This window comes from Wyeomyia smithii, chromosome 1 (assembly GCF_029784165.1).
Source record: "Wyeomyia smithii strain HCP4-BCI-WySm-NY-G18 chromosome 1, ASM2978416v1, whole genome shotgun sequence".
In the NCBI taxonomy this organism is placed as follows: Eukaryota; Metazoa; Arthropoda; class Insecta; order Diptera; family Culicidae; genus Wyeomyia; species Wyeomyia smithii.
In genome coordinates, this window is record NC_073694.1 from 108,074,365 (window position 1) to 108,090,946 (window position 16,582).

The window sequence follows — 16,582 nt, forward strand, 5'->3', positions numbered from 1 at the left end:
CTACATTTTCTAGTTTACCGCCAAGTATCGATCGCAGAACTTTACGCTCAAAAACTTCGAGCACTCGTCGATCAGCTTCTTTCAGCGTCAATGCTTCATGTCCGTAAAGGGCCACCGGGAGTATCAGCGTCCTATACAGCGCTAGTTTTGTGCGAGCAAACTACGGGACCTTAGCTGGTTACGTAGTCCGTAGAAGGCCCTGTTCACAGCTGCAACTCGTCGTTTCACTTCACGGCTCATGTCGTTGTCACATGTCACAAGTGTACCAAGATAAACGAATTCGTCAACCACTTCAAATCGTTCCCCATCTATCTCCACCTCAGCACCAACACCACGGGGACTCCCACGCTCTCTGCCAGCTACCATGTACTTCGTTTTGGCAGAGTTAATGACAAGTTCCAATCTCGCTACTTCCCTCTTAAAAGGTACGAAGGCTTCATCCACGGCCTTACGGTTGATACCGATGATATCGATGTCGTCCGCAAAACCAAGAAGCATGTGAGATTTCGTGATGTTCCACGTTTGCTTTTCGTACTGCAGCGATCTAGAGCGATGTTGAACAGCAAGTTGGAGAGTGCATCCCCCTGCTTCAGTCCATCCAACGTTACGAACGCGGCTGATGTCTCACCAGCTATTCGCACACACGATTTTGATCCCTCCAGCGTCATACGACCAAGCTTAATTAGTTTCGTAGGAAAACCGTATCCCAGCATGATCTGCCACAGCTCGTTTCTTTTCACTGAGTCGTATGCCGCCCTGAAATCCCCAAACAGATGGTGAGTCGGCAAGTTGTATTTCCGGAACTTATCATGGATCTGTCGCAGGGTGAAGATTTGATCCGTCGTGGAACGCCGCTGTCGAAAACCCACCTGGTATTCGCCAACAAAGGATTCCGTTAACGGTCTCAATCTGAAGAACAGGATACGGGAGAGCACTTTATATGCGGAGTTGAGCAACGTTATGCCTCGATAGTTGCCACAATCCAGTCGATGGCCCTTCTTATAGATAGGGCATATGATGCCTTCCAACCAGTCGTCCGGCATTTGTTCATCCGCCCAGATCCTTAGTATTATTTGGTGGATCGCATAGTACAGCCGCTCGCTTCCCGCTTTTAAAAGCTCGACCGGCTTATGTAAAAAAATGTAAAAAAAGTTTTCTGGCTGATGGCCAGCGATTTCCCACTGTGCAGAGTTGTGTCACCACCAGCGAGCTGGGAACCGGGTTCATAGCACTGGGAAAGATGCGCCAACGCGTGATGGGCTGGCAGCCGATCAACGCAAGGATGTGCAAGTTGAGGATAAAGGGCCGGTTCTTCAACTACAGCATCATGAACGTGCACTGCCCACATGAAGGAAGGCCCGACGACGAGAAGGAAGCGTTCTACGTGCAGCTGCAGCAGGTCTACGATAGCTGCCCGCGACGAGACGTGAAAATCGTCATTACACAGTGGTTTGAATTATATGGCAAAGGCGGTCATAAATCGTTTTTGTACAGTATTGTTTTTGAAAACTGCTTAAATCGTCAGAATTACTTTTTTTGACTATAACGAGCTTTTCTGGGACTGCCATGATCCAAATTGTTACAATTTTCTGGTATTTCCATTATCATGCATACATAATAGGGTGCTAATAGAATATAGGGAAAAGTTTGACCATCGAATTTCAAAAGTTTTGCCTTCTCGAAAATATGAAAAATTTAGGCTCAATCGGGTATCGTAAAGTGAACCCTCAAAGCGATTTAAGTTTGACTTTTCAACCCTTGAAAAAACTTCAAATAAATTTGGCATTGTCTCAGAAGCTCCCCGTATTTCAACAACAAATATCAAATTTTGAATGTTAACAAATACTCAAGAATAAATTTGTAAATTTGAGGTGAATGTACCACAACCCATCTAAAAAACTATGTAAAAAGCATAAAGTTCAAACTAAAAAGCTTGCATCTTCAGCTGCTTGCCATCGATTTAGATGCAAATATATGCAGCTGGAACCTTTCACAAATCTTTTTTGAATCCTGAATCTTTCATTTGGTGGTAATTAGGTGATATTTTCTCGCGCGGAACATATTTAAAAGTTTACATGAATTTTAGTATGCGTGGTACTCTTTGACTTTATTACTACGTTCCCTCTTACGACTAATTATGATTACAGTTTAGCACATACCTATCCAAACAACACAACAATAGCGAAACATACCTGCATTTTGAAGTTTCATGATGAAAATCAGCTAATAAAGCAATTGAATTTGTTTCACAGCGGATATGTACACAATGTATAAAACACGTACTGCTTAAGCTGATTTTGCAAGTGTCAAACACCTTCACTTATCTCGTGCTCAAAAACTGTTCATGGAATAGGTCAACAAAAACCGCTTTTCTTTATTCTCAGGTTCATAACCAATCCATTGAACCGATAATAACCAGAAAACAATTTTTTTTGGCCTATGGGCGAACCACTGCATTGGGGACATGAATGCTAAGGTAGGACGGGAGGCAATGTACAGACCGGTAATCGGACCAGGTAGCCTGCATGCCGTGTCTAATGATAACGGCCATCGGTGCGTAAACTTAGCGGCCTCCCGTGGTATGGTAGTCCGAAGTACCTTCTTCCCCCGCAAAGGTATCCACAAATCCGCATGGAGATAACCCGATCAACCTACAGAGAACTAAATTGACCACCATTTAATCGACGCCCGGTTTTTCTCCGACATCATCAACGTTCGCACCTGCCGCAGTGCGAATATAGAGTCCACTACCTAGTAGCTGTGTGCATGCGCTCGAAACTATCGACGGTGTATAACATCGCCGAAGTCGAACGTCGCGACCAAATATTGAGCAACTGCGGGACGCCGAGGCTGCACAGGAATACGCGAGGCAGCTGGAGGCAGCGCTACCCACGGAAGAGCAGTTTGGTGCAGCTACTCTTGAAGATGGCTGGAGAAGCATTTGATCCGCCATAGGTAGCACTGCAGTAGCTCTATTATTCGGAGCCCTTGTACACACTTAAAATTTATTGCCGATTCTTGGTATTTTTCGCCGAGAACGGTACCACTGAGTGTTCGGTTAAAAAAATAATGACAGCTGTCACAATTTTTCGTAAATCTGGGTTCACCTAACTGAATCTTCGCAACAAAATATCCGTAATCTCGGTATTGATAGCTCGGTAATATTTTATGCCGAAATTTCAGTTAAATTGAACCGAGATTTACGAAAAAATGTGACAGCTGTCATTATTTCTTAAACCGAGCACTCTATGGTCGGCAAAAATTACCGAAAACAGCGTTGAGCAGAAATTGTATTTATTAAGGAAATGACGCATTTTCATCATTCATCGCAAGAAATAATAGGAATGAAACAATGACAACACGTATTATTATAAATTTTTAAGTATAAATTTTGTAATTTTTGCCTAAATTTATATTTTATCCTTTACGGATTAATGTCGATATCGCAAATTTTCAATTATGGAGTATTATAGTTTTAAATAAATAAAATCCTAGACAAAATTTCAAGCTTCTATATTAGCCTTTTTCTAAGTTTCTATATCAGCTATCACATTTCTCACTAAAGCGACAATTTGCGTAGTTTTGCGCTACAGCATTTTAAAGCTTACGTTTTCACATAAATTTTGGATGCAGTCACAACCGTGGCAAACTGCGGCAACAAAACTTCAAAACTGCTTTTCTACAAAAATTCATTTTTTCTAGTGTCAGGTCTACTATGATCAAATTTTACAATATCTAAAGAAAGGAATTTGTTTTGCGAAATATGTTGAACAACTTTTCCTTTGACACCAAAAAAATCCCAGCTATCATTGAAGCTGGTGAGCGTTTCAAAGTAATGTACTTTTTTGAAAAATTAAGTCAAAAAACATCAATTTGCCAAGTTTTGAAAACTCATAATAAATCAGATTTCATGATATTGCGCCCAAATTTTGGATTGAAGCCCTTGAATGTTATAGCAAGAGAGGAAAAATGTTACGAAGCAGCTTATGTCCTTCCTTTTCCTTTCCTTTGTTGGCTAACGGACCGTTCACCGGTCTGGGGCCGAACGAATTAGAGATGTCCAGCTTCTTCTGTCTTGGGCAGCCGTTCTCCAGTCTCCTCGTACACCAGCAGATCGTGCATCTTCTTCCACCGCGTGCGAGGCCTACTACGGAGGTAACGGCCTATTCCTGTTTCTCTACTGAAGATAGTTTTGACGGCTCTCTCGTCAGGCATTCTGGCTACATGTCCAGCCCACTGAAGCCTGCCCCGCTGTATTACCTTCACTATATCAGCATGTTTGTATACCTGGTACAACTCGTGAGTCATGCGTCACTACATTTTCTAGTTTACCGCCAAGTATCGATCGCAGAACTTTACGCTCAAAAACTTCGAGCACTCGTCGATCAGCTTCTTTCAGCGTCAATGCTTCATGTCCGTAAAGGGCCACCGGGAGTATCAGCGTCCTATACAGCGCTAGTTTTGTGCGAGCAAACTACGGGACCTTAGCTGGTTACGTAGTCCGTAGAAGGCCCTGTTCACAGCTGCAACTCGTCGTTTCACTTCACGGCTCATGTCGTTGTCACATGTCACAAGTGTACCAAGATAAACGAATTCGTCAACCACTTCAAATCGTTCCCCATCTATCTCCACCTCAGCACCAACACCACGGGGACTCCCACGCTCTCTGCCAGCTACCATGTACTTCGTTTTGGCAGAGTTAATGACAAGTTCCAATCTCGCTACTTCCCTCTTAAAAGGTACGAAGGCTTCATCCACGGCCTTACGGTTGATACCGATGATATCGATGTCGTCCGCAAAACCAAGAAGCATGTGAGATTTCGTGATGTTCCACGTTTGCTTTTCGTACTGCAGCGATCTAGAGCGATGTTGAACAGCAAGTTGGAGAGTGCATCCCCCTGCTTCAGTCCATCCAACGTTACGAACGCGGCTGATGTCTCACCAGCTATTCGCACACACGATTTTGATCCCTCCAGCGTCATACGACCAAGCTTAATTAGTTTCGTAGGAAAACCGTATCCCAGCATGATCTGCCACAGCTCGTTTCTTTTCACTGAGTCGTATGCCGCCCTGAAATCCCCAAACAGATGGTGAGTCGGCAAGTTGTATTTCCGGAACTTATCATGGATCTGTCGCAGGGTGAAGATTTGATCCGTCGTGGAACGCCGCTGTCGAAAACCCACCTGGTATTCGCCAACAAAGGATTCCGTTAACGGTCTCAATCTGAAGAACAGGATACGGGAGAGCACTTTATATGCGGAGTTGAGCAACGTTATGCCTCGATAGTTGCCACAATCCAGTCGATGGCCCTTCTTATAGATAGGGCATATGATGCCTTCCAACCAGTCGTCCGGCATTTGTTCATCCGCCCAGATCCTTAGTATTATTTGGTGGATCGCATAGTACAGCCGCTCGCTTCCCGCTTTTAAAAGCTCGACCGGCTTATGTAAAAAAATGTAAAAAAAGTTTTCTGGCTGATGGCCAGCGATTTCCCACTGTGCAGAGTTGTGTCACCACCAGCGAGCTGGGAACCGGGTTCATAGCACTGGGAAAGATGCGCCAACGCGTGATGGGCTGGCAGCCGATCAACGCAAGGATGTGCAAGTTGAGAATAAAGGGCCGGTTCTTCAACTACAGCATCATGAACGTGCACTGCCCACATGAAGGAAGGCCCGACGACGAGAAGGAAGCGTTCTACGTGCAGCTGCAGCAGGTCTACGATAGCTGCCCGCGACGAGACGTGAAAATCGTCATTACACAGTGGTTTGAATTATATGGCAAAGGCGGTCATAAATCGTTTTTGTACAGTATTGTTTTTGAAAACTGCTTAAATCGTCAGAATTACTTTTTTTGACTATAACGAGCTTTTCTGGGACTGCCATGATCCAAATTGTTACAATTTTCTGGTATTTCCATTATCATGCATACATAATAGGGTGCTAATAGAATATAGGGAAAAGTTTGACCATCGAATTTCAAAAGTTTTGCCTTCTCGAAAATATGAAAAATTTAGGCTCAATCGGGTATCGTAAAGTGAACCCTCAAAGCGATTTAAGTTTGACTTTTCAACCCTTGAAAAAACTTCAAATAAATTTGGCATTGTCTCAGAAGCTCCCCGTATTTCAACAACAAATATCAAATTTTGAATGTTAACAAATACTCAAGAATAAATTTGTAAATTTGAGGTGAATGTACCACAACCCATCTAAAAAACTATGTAAAAAGCATAAAGTTCAAACTAAAAAGCTTGCATCTTCAGCTGCTTGCCATCGATTTAGATGCAAATATATGCAGCTGGAACCTTTCACAAATCTTTTTTGAATCCTGAATCTTTCATTTGGTGGTAATTAGGTGATATTTTCTCGCGCGGAACATATTTAAAAGTTTACATGAATTTTAGTATGCGTGGTACTCTTTGACTTTATTACTACGTTCCCTCTTACGACTAATTATGATTACAGTTTAGCACATACCTATCCAAACAACACAACAATAGCGAAACATACCTGCATTTTGAAGTTTCATGATGAAAATCAGCTAATAAAGCAATTGAATTTGTTTCACAGCGGATATGTACACAATGTATAAAACACGTACTGCTTAAGCTGATTTTGCAAGTGTCAAACACCTTCACTTATCTCGTGCTCAAAAACTGTTCATGGAATAGGTCAACAAAAACCGCTTTTCTTTATTCTCAGGTTCATAACCAATCCATTGAACCGATAATAACCAGAAAACAATTTTTTTTGGCCTATGGGCGAACCACTGCATTGGGGACATGAATGCTAAGGTAGGACGGGAGGCAATGTACAGACCGGTAATCGGACCAGGTAGCCTGCATGCCGTGTCTAATGATAACGGCCATCGGTGCGTAAACTTAGCGGCCTCCCGTGGTATGGTAGTCCGAAGTACCTTCTTCCCCCGCAAAGGTATCCACAAATCCGCATGGAGATAACCCGATCAACCTACAGAGAACTAAATTGACCACCATTTAATCGACGCCCGGTTTTTCTCCGACATCATCAACGTTCGCACCTGCCGCAGTGCGAATATAGAGTCCACTACCTAGTAGCTGTGTGCATGCGCTCGAAACTATCGACGGTGTATAACATCGCCGAAGTCGAACGTCGCGACCAAATATTGAGCAACTGCGGGACGCCGAGGCTGCACAGGAATACGCGAGGCAGCTGGAGGCAGCGCTACCCACGGAAGAGCAGTTTGGTGCAGCTACTCTTGAAGATGGCTGGAGAAGCATTTGATCCGCCATAGGTAGCACTGCAGTAGCTCTATTATTCGGAGCCCTTGTACACACTTAAAATTTATTGCCGATTCTTGGTATTTTTCGCCGAGAACGGTACCACTGAGTGTTCGGTTAAAAAAATAATGACAGCTGTCACAATTTTTCGTAAATCTGGGTTCACCTAACTGAATCTTCGCAACAAAATATCCGTAATCTCGGTATTGATAGCTCGGTAATATTTTATGCCGAAATTTCAGTTAAATTGAACCGAGATTTACGAAAAAATGTGACAGCTGTCATTATTTCTTAAACCGAGCACTCTATGGTCGGCAAAAATTACCGAGATTCGGCAATAAATTTTAAGTGTGTACCTAGGCTCCGAATAATCGAAATGACTGGTTTAACGGCGATTGCAAACGGTTAGCCGAGGAGAAAAACGCAGCACAGGCGAGAATGCTACAACACCGTATGGCAGCGAACGTGGAACGATACCGACAGGCACGGAACAGCCAAAACTCGATCCTCCGAAGGAAGAAACGCCAGCAAAAGGACCAAGAACGCATAGCGATGGAAGAGCTATACCAAGCTAACGACACTTGGAAGTTCTACGAGAAGCTGAACAGCTCCCGTAAAGGCTTCATGCCGCAAGCCGATATGTGCAGGAGCTTGGACGGTAACCTCCTTACAGACGAGTGTGAGGTGAACGAAAGGTGGAAGCAGCAATTCGATGAGCATCTAACTGGATCATTGTCAAGGTTTGGGAGGAAGAATGAGTACCGGAGTGGATGGAGGGTATTGTTTGTCCCATCTACAAAAAGGGCGACAAGCTGGAGTGCTGCAATTACCAGGCAATCACTCTACTGAACGCCGCTTACAAGGCGCTCTCCCAAATACTCTGCCGTCGACTATCACTATTTGCGAAGCAGTTCAAGGGGCACTACCAGGCGGGATTCATGGGTGCGGGGATGTAAGTTCCTTCGAAACATTTTTCATGAGTGCTGGAGGTATTCCGTCAGGTCCAGGTCTTTGGAGGGTCTAAATTCCTCAGACCCTGCAAAACATCCTGTACCTGAAGTTGGTTGACACCAACGTTTCTTGGATATTCTGGATAAAATGCAAAATAATCGAGGTCGCGATTTTCTTCGAAAAATGTGGTATAGATTTCCTGGAAAAATTTTGCAAAGAGATTGCAATTTTTCTTTATCACCAACATGTTCATCGAGTTGCATTAATGATGGAAAATTGTCTGATTTTAGTTTTGTTTTGACGTAATTGAAGAAGTTCTTTGGACATGAATTAATTTCTGGTTCAGTTTTTGCATTGAATTCTTCAAATGCATCACTGATTGCAAAGTTCAGTTGATCACATATTTCCAAGTAAATTGCTAGATTTTCACTGCTATTGTGTTTTTTGAAAATTTTGTGGGCTTTTTGTTTGCGGTTTTTCAAATTTTTTATTTGTTTGTTGAACCAGACTGGATGTTTAGTGTTAGCGTGGCGTCGTTTTTTCTTCAATTGAATCTCTTGAGAGATTATGTTGTACAGAATTTTGTAAAAGACGCTAACAGATGATTCGACATTTCCTTCATCTCTAAAAATTTGTTGCCAATTGACACAGTTTAATTTGTTTTTAATATTTGCATAGTTCGCGAGTTTAAAATCAAGGACTTCCTCATACTCACAGTCGTTGGGTCTTTGATATTCATGTCAAAATAAAGAATATTCAATTGCTGTGTGAAACTTTTCGTTTTTCCACAGTGGGTTAAATGATTCGGTCACACAGAAGTCTTCATGGATATTCGTTAAGAGTAGGTCCAAATAGCAATTTTCACGGTTTCTTACATGGTTAACCTGGTTCAAACCTAGTTCAGCAATTTCGTCAAACATGAAGTGCAAAGTGATGTTATCTTCAACGACTGGGAGTAGGATGCTTTCGTTTTCAGGGTCCGAGATGAAGTCAGCGGTGTTTTGATTGAAGTCCCCATAGATGTAAACTTTCACTTCTGGAGGTAGTTCAGATAAAAATTTTTCTGCGCAATTAAAAAACTTTTCATACGTAAATTTATTAGCGTTATGTGGAGGAAAAAACACAGAGGCGAATACGTGTGTTTCACCTGCTATGTGCGATTTTATCCAAATGTGCTCGAATTCTTTGAATTCAGGTGCAGCAATAGTTTCTGAATTAAAATTCACAGAGACCGCTATGAGGACTCCTCCACCTGACTTCTTTTCGGATTCTTGAAGATTCCTGTCATTCCTGAATACATTAAACATATTTCCAAAAACTTCTTCACTTTTGATACTTTCATCCCAGTTTGTTTCAGTCGCCAATATGACTGAAAAGGATGAGCCTAAAAGATTGTTGTAAATTTGTTTCATTTTGGCTGGGCCTTTCATGCGATTACGATTCAACGGCAATTATGTGTTGTAAATGGGGAACGTACCTGTTGTTACCGGTTCATATCACCTTACTCACCACTAGTTGTTGACTAGTATAGAGTTGACTATACCTTTGTTGTTCCAAGGCCTCATTGCATCGATATTAATGCCGGCAGTCTTACTTGTGGTCGTTGCGTCTGTTGCTCTCATTTATGCCGTGTTCTCATCCTCGGTCGCACCTTTCGACATATCCCATGCAAGTCCGTCCGCGTTACTGCTATGCTTGCCATGGTTCTTTCGGTTGTTCTGGTGATCTATTAAACATTTTGTCTCGCAACCGCAAAATAAAAAAAAAGAATGGAAGTGTGTTCCGTCTCACGCCGAAAGTAGCAACAATAAGCAACAACAAGTCAGCCGTTTTCAGCAGTTAACAAGGAACAGCCAATCATCGAGGACCGCCAAACCCCGCCCCCAGCGCGACGCTATAAAAGCAGCAGACGCATCGTTCAAGTCATCAGTTTTGTTTTGATTACCCAGTTGTTCACATCGTAGAAGAAGCAGAAGAAGCAGAAAATCATTATAGAAGCAGAGAGAAACAGAAAAATACAAGTTCGATAGCGAGCATTGGAGTTTTATTCCAACCGTCTGACCAGAGTGGAGGCAACCCACCCAGTTCTTTTTAGGACTAATTGAGTTAATGAATTTTCCTCCTTCGTGAAATTTTGCCTTGCCGCTTCGCTCGGTCAGTTCAGTTCCCCAATTGCTGTCCTCCAGTGCGAACATCATTTTGGTCCATCCCGAACCGGATAATTGTTTGGTGTCAACCAGCCAGTGAAACAGTCCTACCGCGCCGCCAGTGTGCTTCTTCTTGTCTACCTACCGCCACTACTGCGATTGTGGATTGAGCAAGGATTGAACGTGTTCGAACGTGATCGTGTTTTGACTTGCCGCGTTTTAAAGTATATCGCGGTGGTGATTTGAACAGTGCATGAACATTATATCGCGGTGGTATTTGAACAGTTCAACGAACACGTTGTTACGTGTCGCGTTTTGTAGTTCGCCGTGTTTTAACGTTCGTGTTTTTTCCTCAACTAAGTACCGATATAATGCCCGTAATGCATTCGCCGTCGCGATCGGAAGATAGTGAAAAATCATTTCACGGATTCGTCGAGGATGTTCCCGTTGATCTTGATATGGAAAAGGAATATCGTGTGGTTTGTCGCCAGCGTTCCCAGGTAAAGCAAAAGCTGGTGCGAATTCAACGCACGATAATCGCGAACTCCACTATCGGATTGGCACAGCTGAATGTGTTGTCAAAAAACCTATCTGCAGTGTACACGGAATATAGTGCGTTTCACAGTAAGATTTTGTCTTTGGTATCGGATGAAGCATTGGATCAACAAGAACAGGAATATGCTGATTTTGAAAATACTTATACCGCCGTGTGTAATGCAGTGGAGGAGTTACGATTGGAAGCAAGCAACCGGACATCGCCAAATGCTTCATCGAACCCGCAAAATCAACAAGTAATTATCCAGCAACAACCCCTTAAGATGCCGATTCCTACATTCGACGGAAATTATGCCGCATGGCCAAAGTTCAAGGCCATTTTTAATGATATAATAGCCAATTCGGGAGATACAGATGCCGTCAAGCTGTATCATCTCGAAAAAGCGCTAGTCGGAAATGCCGCTGGAACCCTTGATACTAAAATTCTTAGTGAAGGGAATTACAAGCTAGCTTGGGATGTCCTTATGGATCGATACGATAACAAGCGGGCTATCGTGGAAGGCCACTACCGAGGGTTGTTATCTCTGAAGAAAATGTCGTCAGCATCGCATAAAGAATTACGTGCACTTGTGAATGAAGCCACTAATCACGTTGAAAGCCTGCGATATCTCAAGCAAGAAATTAATGGCACAGCGGAACATTTTTTCGTATTTTTGATTATTTCGGCGCTCGACAACGCTACTCGACAAGCTTGGGAATCCACAATGAAGAAGGGAGAACTTCCAAAGTACAAAGAAACTATCGAGTTCCTGAAAACACGGTGTCAAATCTTGGATAACTGTGAATCTGCAATCCAAGCAACCACCTCAGCAAAGATGAAGCAAGTTCCACTACCATCGAAGGCTCAGACGCAGAAATGTTACACCTCATCCACTAGCACTTCGCAACCCATCTGTGAAATTTGTGGTGGTTCCCATCGGAATGTCCTATGCCCAACACTTACCGATCTTTCACCTGCACAAAAGAACGAAAAAATTCGAGCTGCTGGAGTGTGTTTTAACTGTCTGCGTAAGGGACATAGATCAAAAAATTGTCCTTCTGATAAGGCCTGCCACAAATGCCAACGACGTCACCACACATTGTTGCATTCGGATGGAATGTTCAACAAAGAGACTAAACCCAATGTTTCGCTTCCCGTCAAGACGGTGGCAAATCCGCCTTCGATTCCAGAAATTCCAAAGCAAGCTGATGCTGCGCAGATACCCACCGTGGTAGAGTCGTCTGTTTCCAACACCTGCTCATCATACCAAGTACAATCTAGAAGGACTGTACTGTTGCAAACCGCAATAGTACATGTATTTGACCAAAAGAAGCAACCCCATCCATGCCGTGTATTTTTGGACAGCGGCTCCCAGGTGAACTTCATAACAGAAGAAATGGCCAACCGCTTAGGTCTTTTCAAAAAACCAGCCAATGTTCCCATCGTTGGTGTTAATGCCTTACGCACTCTCGCCCGAGATAAAGTGACGATCAAGTTCCGCTCCCGTGTGTCTTCTTTTAACGCCAGCCTAGAGTGTCTAGTAATTCCCAAGGTAACAGGTATAATTCCAACTTCCAAGATTGACGTTTCACAGTGGACAATACCGAATGGAGTAGTTCTCGCTGATCCCATGTTCCACACACCGGAAAAGATAGATTTGCTGATAGGTGGAGAACTATTCTTCGACATCCTGAAACCGAGTCTGATTCAACTAGCCGATGGACTACCACAGTTACGAGACACTCATGTCGGGTGGATTGTGGCTGGTGTTATCGTCGAACCGCACTTGTGTAACGTGTCGCTCCAGTATTCGCACGTTGCACTAGAAGATATTGAACGGAAATTGTTGCAGTTCTGGCAAGTCGAGGAGGTGCCAGATGTTCCCAAACTATCAGCAGAGGAGATAGAATGCGAAACGCATTTTCTTTCCACCTACCAGCGTGACGAAACCGGAAGATTCATTGTTAAGCTTCCGTTTAGAAGTAATTTATCCCAGCTGGATAATTGCCGTTCCTTGGCTTTGAAGCGGTTTTTGATGTTGGAGAAGCGACTCATCCGTAACCCAGAATTACAAGCACAGTACGTGGACTTTATCCGTGAGTACGAGTCTCTTGGACATTGTCGCGAGGTAGCAGAATCACAAGATAAACCAAACCAGCAACTTTATTATTTACCACATCATGCAGTACTGCGACCCTCCAGCTCAAGTACGAAATGTCGCGTTGTGTTTGACGCAAGTGCAAAATCAACACCGTCGGAACTTTCTCTGAATGAGGTGCTGCAAGTGGGCCCTATAGTACAAAATGATCTGCATCATATAGTGCTACGATTCCGTACATTCAAAGTAGCTTTCACCGCAGACATTTCAAAAATGTATCGTCAAGTACTTGCTGCACCGTCGGACCGTCAATTCTTGAGAATTTTCTGGAGAGAAAAACCATCGTTACCGTTGCGCGTGTTGGAGTTGTGCACCGTTACATATGGCACCGCATCGGCACCATATCAAGCAACTAGATGCTTAGTGCAACTCGCCGAAGAGAATGGCGAGATGTTTCCCATTGCCGCTCGCATCATTAAGGAAGAGACATATATGGATGATATCCTCTCAGGTGCCGGGTCAGTAGAGGAAGCCATTAACGCACAACAACAACTTAAGCAGCTTCTTTCACAAGGAGGATTTCCCATACACAAGTGGTGCTCCAACTCCCAGAAGTTCCTAGAACGCATCCCAGTGGAAGAGCAAGAGAAAAGAATAACCTTGGAAGAGCATGGAGTAAATGAAGCTATCAAAGTGTTGGGATTACTTTGGGATCCATCTGCCGATACTCTATGCATTGCTGCACATCCAAATCAACCAGCTTCGCAACCATCTACGAAACGAGTAATATACTCAGAAATTGCCAAATTTTTTGACCCCCTCGGCATGGTATCACCGGTTATAGTTATAGCCAAACTTCTAATACAGAAACTCTGGAAACTTAAAATTGGATGGGATGATATAGTGGACGATGAAACAACGCGTCAGTGGCAAGAATTGCAAGCCTCACTTGTGTACCTCACCGACATTCAGTTTCCAAGATGTGTAATATTCGACAACGCGGTTGCCTACGAGCTCCATGGGTTTTCAGACGCTTCTATCGCAGCATATGGTGCATGCGTATATTTACGAAGCATTTTTGCCGATGGCTCGGCAAAACTTCGTATACTCACTAGCAAATCGAAGCTGGCTCCATTAAGCGAGCTTTCCATTCCACGGAAGGAATTATGCGTCGCGCATTTGTTATCCAAACTAGTACAAAAGGTGCTACCAGCTCTGCAAATAACAATCCAAAGGTCCGTATTGTGGTGTGACAGTACAATCGTCTTGGCTTGGATTAAAAAACCACTTAACCGGCTACAACTCTTCGTACGAAACAAAATTGCTGTAATCCAGAACCTAACCGGCGAGCATCAGTGGCAACACGTCCGATCTCAGCAAAATCCAGCCGACGTTGTGTCCAGAGGTCAACTTCCCGAATTCCTCAAGAATAACAGTCTCTGGTGGAACGGCCCGGAGTTCCTACAAATAGGAAATTATGAAATGGATGCTCCAGAAGAAATACCAGATGATGAGCTGCCTGAACTCAAGGCCATGGTGACAACAGCGGAGGAGAGGGCAGATTTAGTGTCATCTTTAAGCAGGTATAGCAATTTTCGCAAAATTCAACGAATCACAGGCTACATGTTGCGCTTTGTAAAAAATTGTCGCAAAAGAAATCCAGAACATCGAGAACTTCAAAAACATTTGACCGTCTGTGAACTTCGTCACTCAGCCGATGTGATCGTTCGTCTCATACAACAGCAGCGTTTCGCCGACGAAATCAAGCGAGTTCGTGCCAACAAACCTTGTAGGAGACTTGGAAATTTACGCCCTGTATATATCGATGGACTTCTTCGAGTAGGAGGTCGATTGGATCACTCGCAGTTACCCTTTGAGAATCGTCATCCTGTCATATTGCCAGATAAGGATCCGATAGTGCGATCATTAGTTCGACAAATGCACATCGAGATGCTCCACGTAGGCCAGACTGGTCTGATGAATGCCATGAGACAAAGATATTGGCTTCTGAATGCTAGATCTACTATTCGATTGATAGCACGTCGCTGTGTAAGATGTTTCCGAACCAATCCAACAGCCACCAGTCAGTTAATGGGTAACCTGCCGGTATCAAGAGTTGTTCCTTCACCTCCATTTTCTGTAACTGGTGTTGACTACGCCGGTCCCTTTTGGACTAGACAAGGTTCGCGTCGTCCTGCGATAGTAAAATCATACGTGGCTGTTTTTGTTTGTATGTCAACTAAAGCAGTACACTTGGAAGTTGTATCCGACCTGAGCACCGATGCCTTTTTAGCATCTCTTCGACGACTGATAGCTCGACGAGGTATGATTCACGAATTGCACTCGGATAACGCCACTAATTTCCGAGGTGCCAACCATGAACTACACGTGTTGTACCAGCAGTTTCGCAATCAGCAGACTGAAGAGGCCATAAAATCGTTTTGTCGTAGTCGTGAGATCGAGTGGCATTTCATCCCACCAGATGCGCCCGAATTTTGAGGCCTATGGGAGGCCGCCGTTGAGTCGTGTAAAACTCATCTGAAGCGTGTCGCAGGCAACGTGAAGTTAACCTTCGAAGAACTGGCTACTGTTCTGACTGAAATCGAGGCCGTTATGAACTCTCGACCCCTTTTTGCAATCTCCAATGACCCCGCAGATCCACAAGTGATTACGCCAGCACATTACCTCATCGGTCGTCCGCTTACTGCTCCTGCCGAACCATCTTTAGAGAACGTTAAGGTATCCCGTTTGACACGATGGCAACATCTACAGCTCCTTCGTGAACATTTTTGGCGTGCTTGGAGTCGTGATTATTTGAACACCCTGCAGCCACGGAGGAAGAATCTACGAGAGATCTCTAATGTTAGAGTTGGTATGATCGTTCTACTCCATGAGCGAAATCAACCGCCTCTCAACTGGAAACTTGGTCGTATTGAAGCAGTTTATCCTGGGAATGATGGATTAGTACGAGCAGTTGATGTCTTCTCCAATGGTACTCACTATCGACGCCCGATCAACAAGGTATCCGTTCTACCTATCGACGACAACGAGTGAAACCCGTGGTGAGGATTAGAAAGTGTCGAGTTCCTCAACCGGGGGAGGATGTTCCGTCTCACGCCGAAAGTAGCAACAATAAGCAACAACAAGTCAGCCGTTTTCAGCAGTTAACTAGGAACAGCCAATCATCGAGGACCGCCAAACCCCGCCCCCAGCGCGACGCTATAAAAGCAGCAGACGCATCGTTCAAGTCATCAGTTTTGTTTTGATTACCCAGTTGTTCACATCGTAGAAGAAGCAGAAGAAGCAGAAAATCATTATAGAAGCAGAGAGAAACAGAAAAAAACAAGTTCGATAGCGAGCATTGGAGTTTTATTCCAACCGTCTGACCAGAGTGGAGGCAACCCACCCAGTTCTTTTTAGGACTAATTGAGTTAATGAATTTTCCTCCTTCGTGAAATTTTGCCTTGCTGCTTCGCTCGGTCAGTTCAGTTCCCCAATTGCTGTCCTCCAGTGCGAACAAAGTGGTTAATGGCAAAGCCGAAAAGTACTGTCACATACATCCACATTCAGACCGTCAACATATACCACCACCCAAT

At 43.8% G+C, this 16,582-nt stretch overlaps 1 protein-coding gene across 1 annotated transcript; it reads left to right on the forward strand.

Annotated features, from left to right (window-relative positions):
- Positions 1-10,724: 10,724 nt before the first annotated feature.
- On the forward strand, positions 10,725-15,485 carry LOC129717055 (uncharacterized). The gene has a single exon (XM_055666898.1). The coding sequence runs from the start codon at positions 10,725-10,727 to the stop codon at positions 15,483-15,485; it is 4,761 nt and encodes a 1,586-aa protein (XP_055522873.1).
- The last annotated feature ends 1,097 nt before the right edge of the window (positions 15,486-16,582 follow it).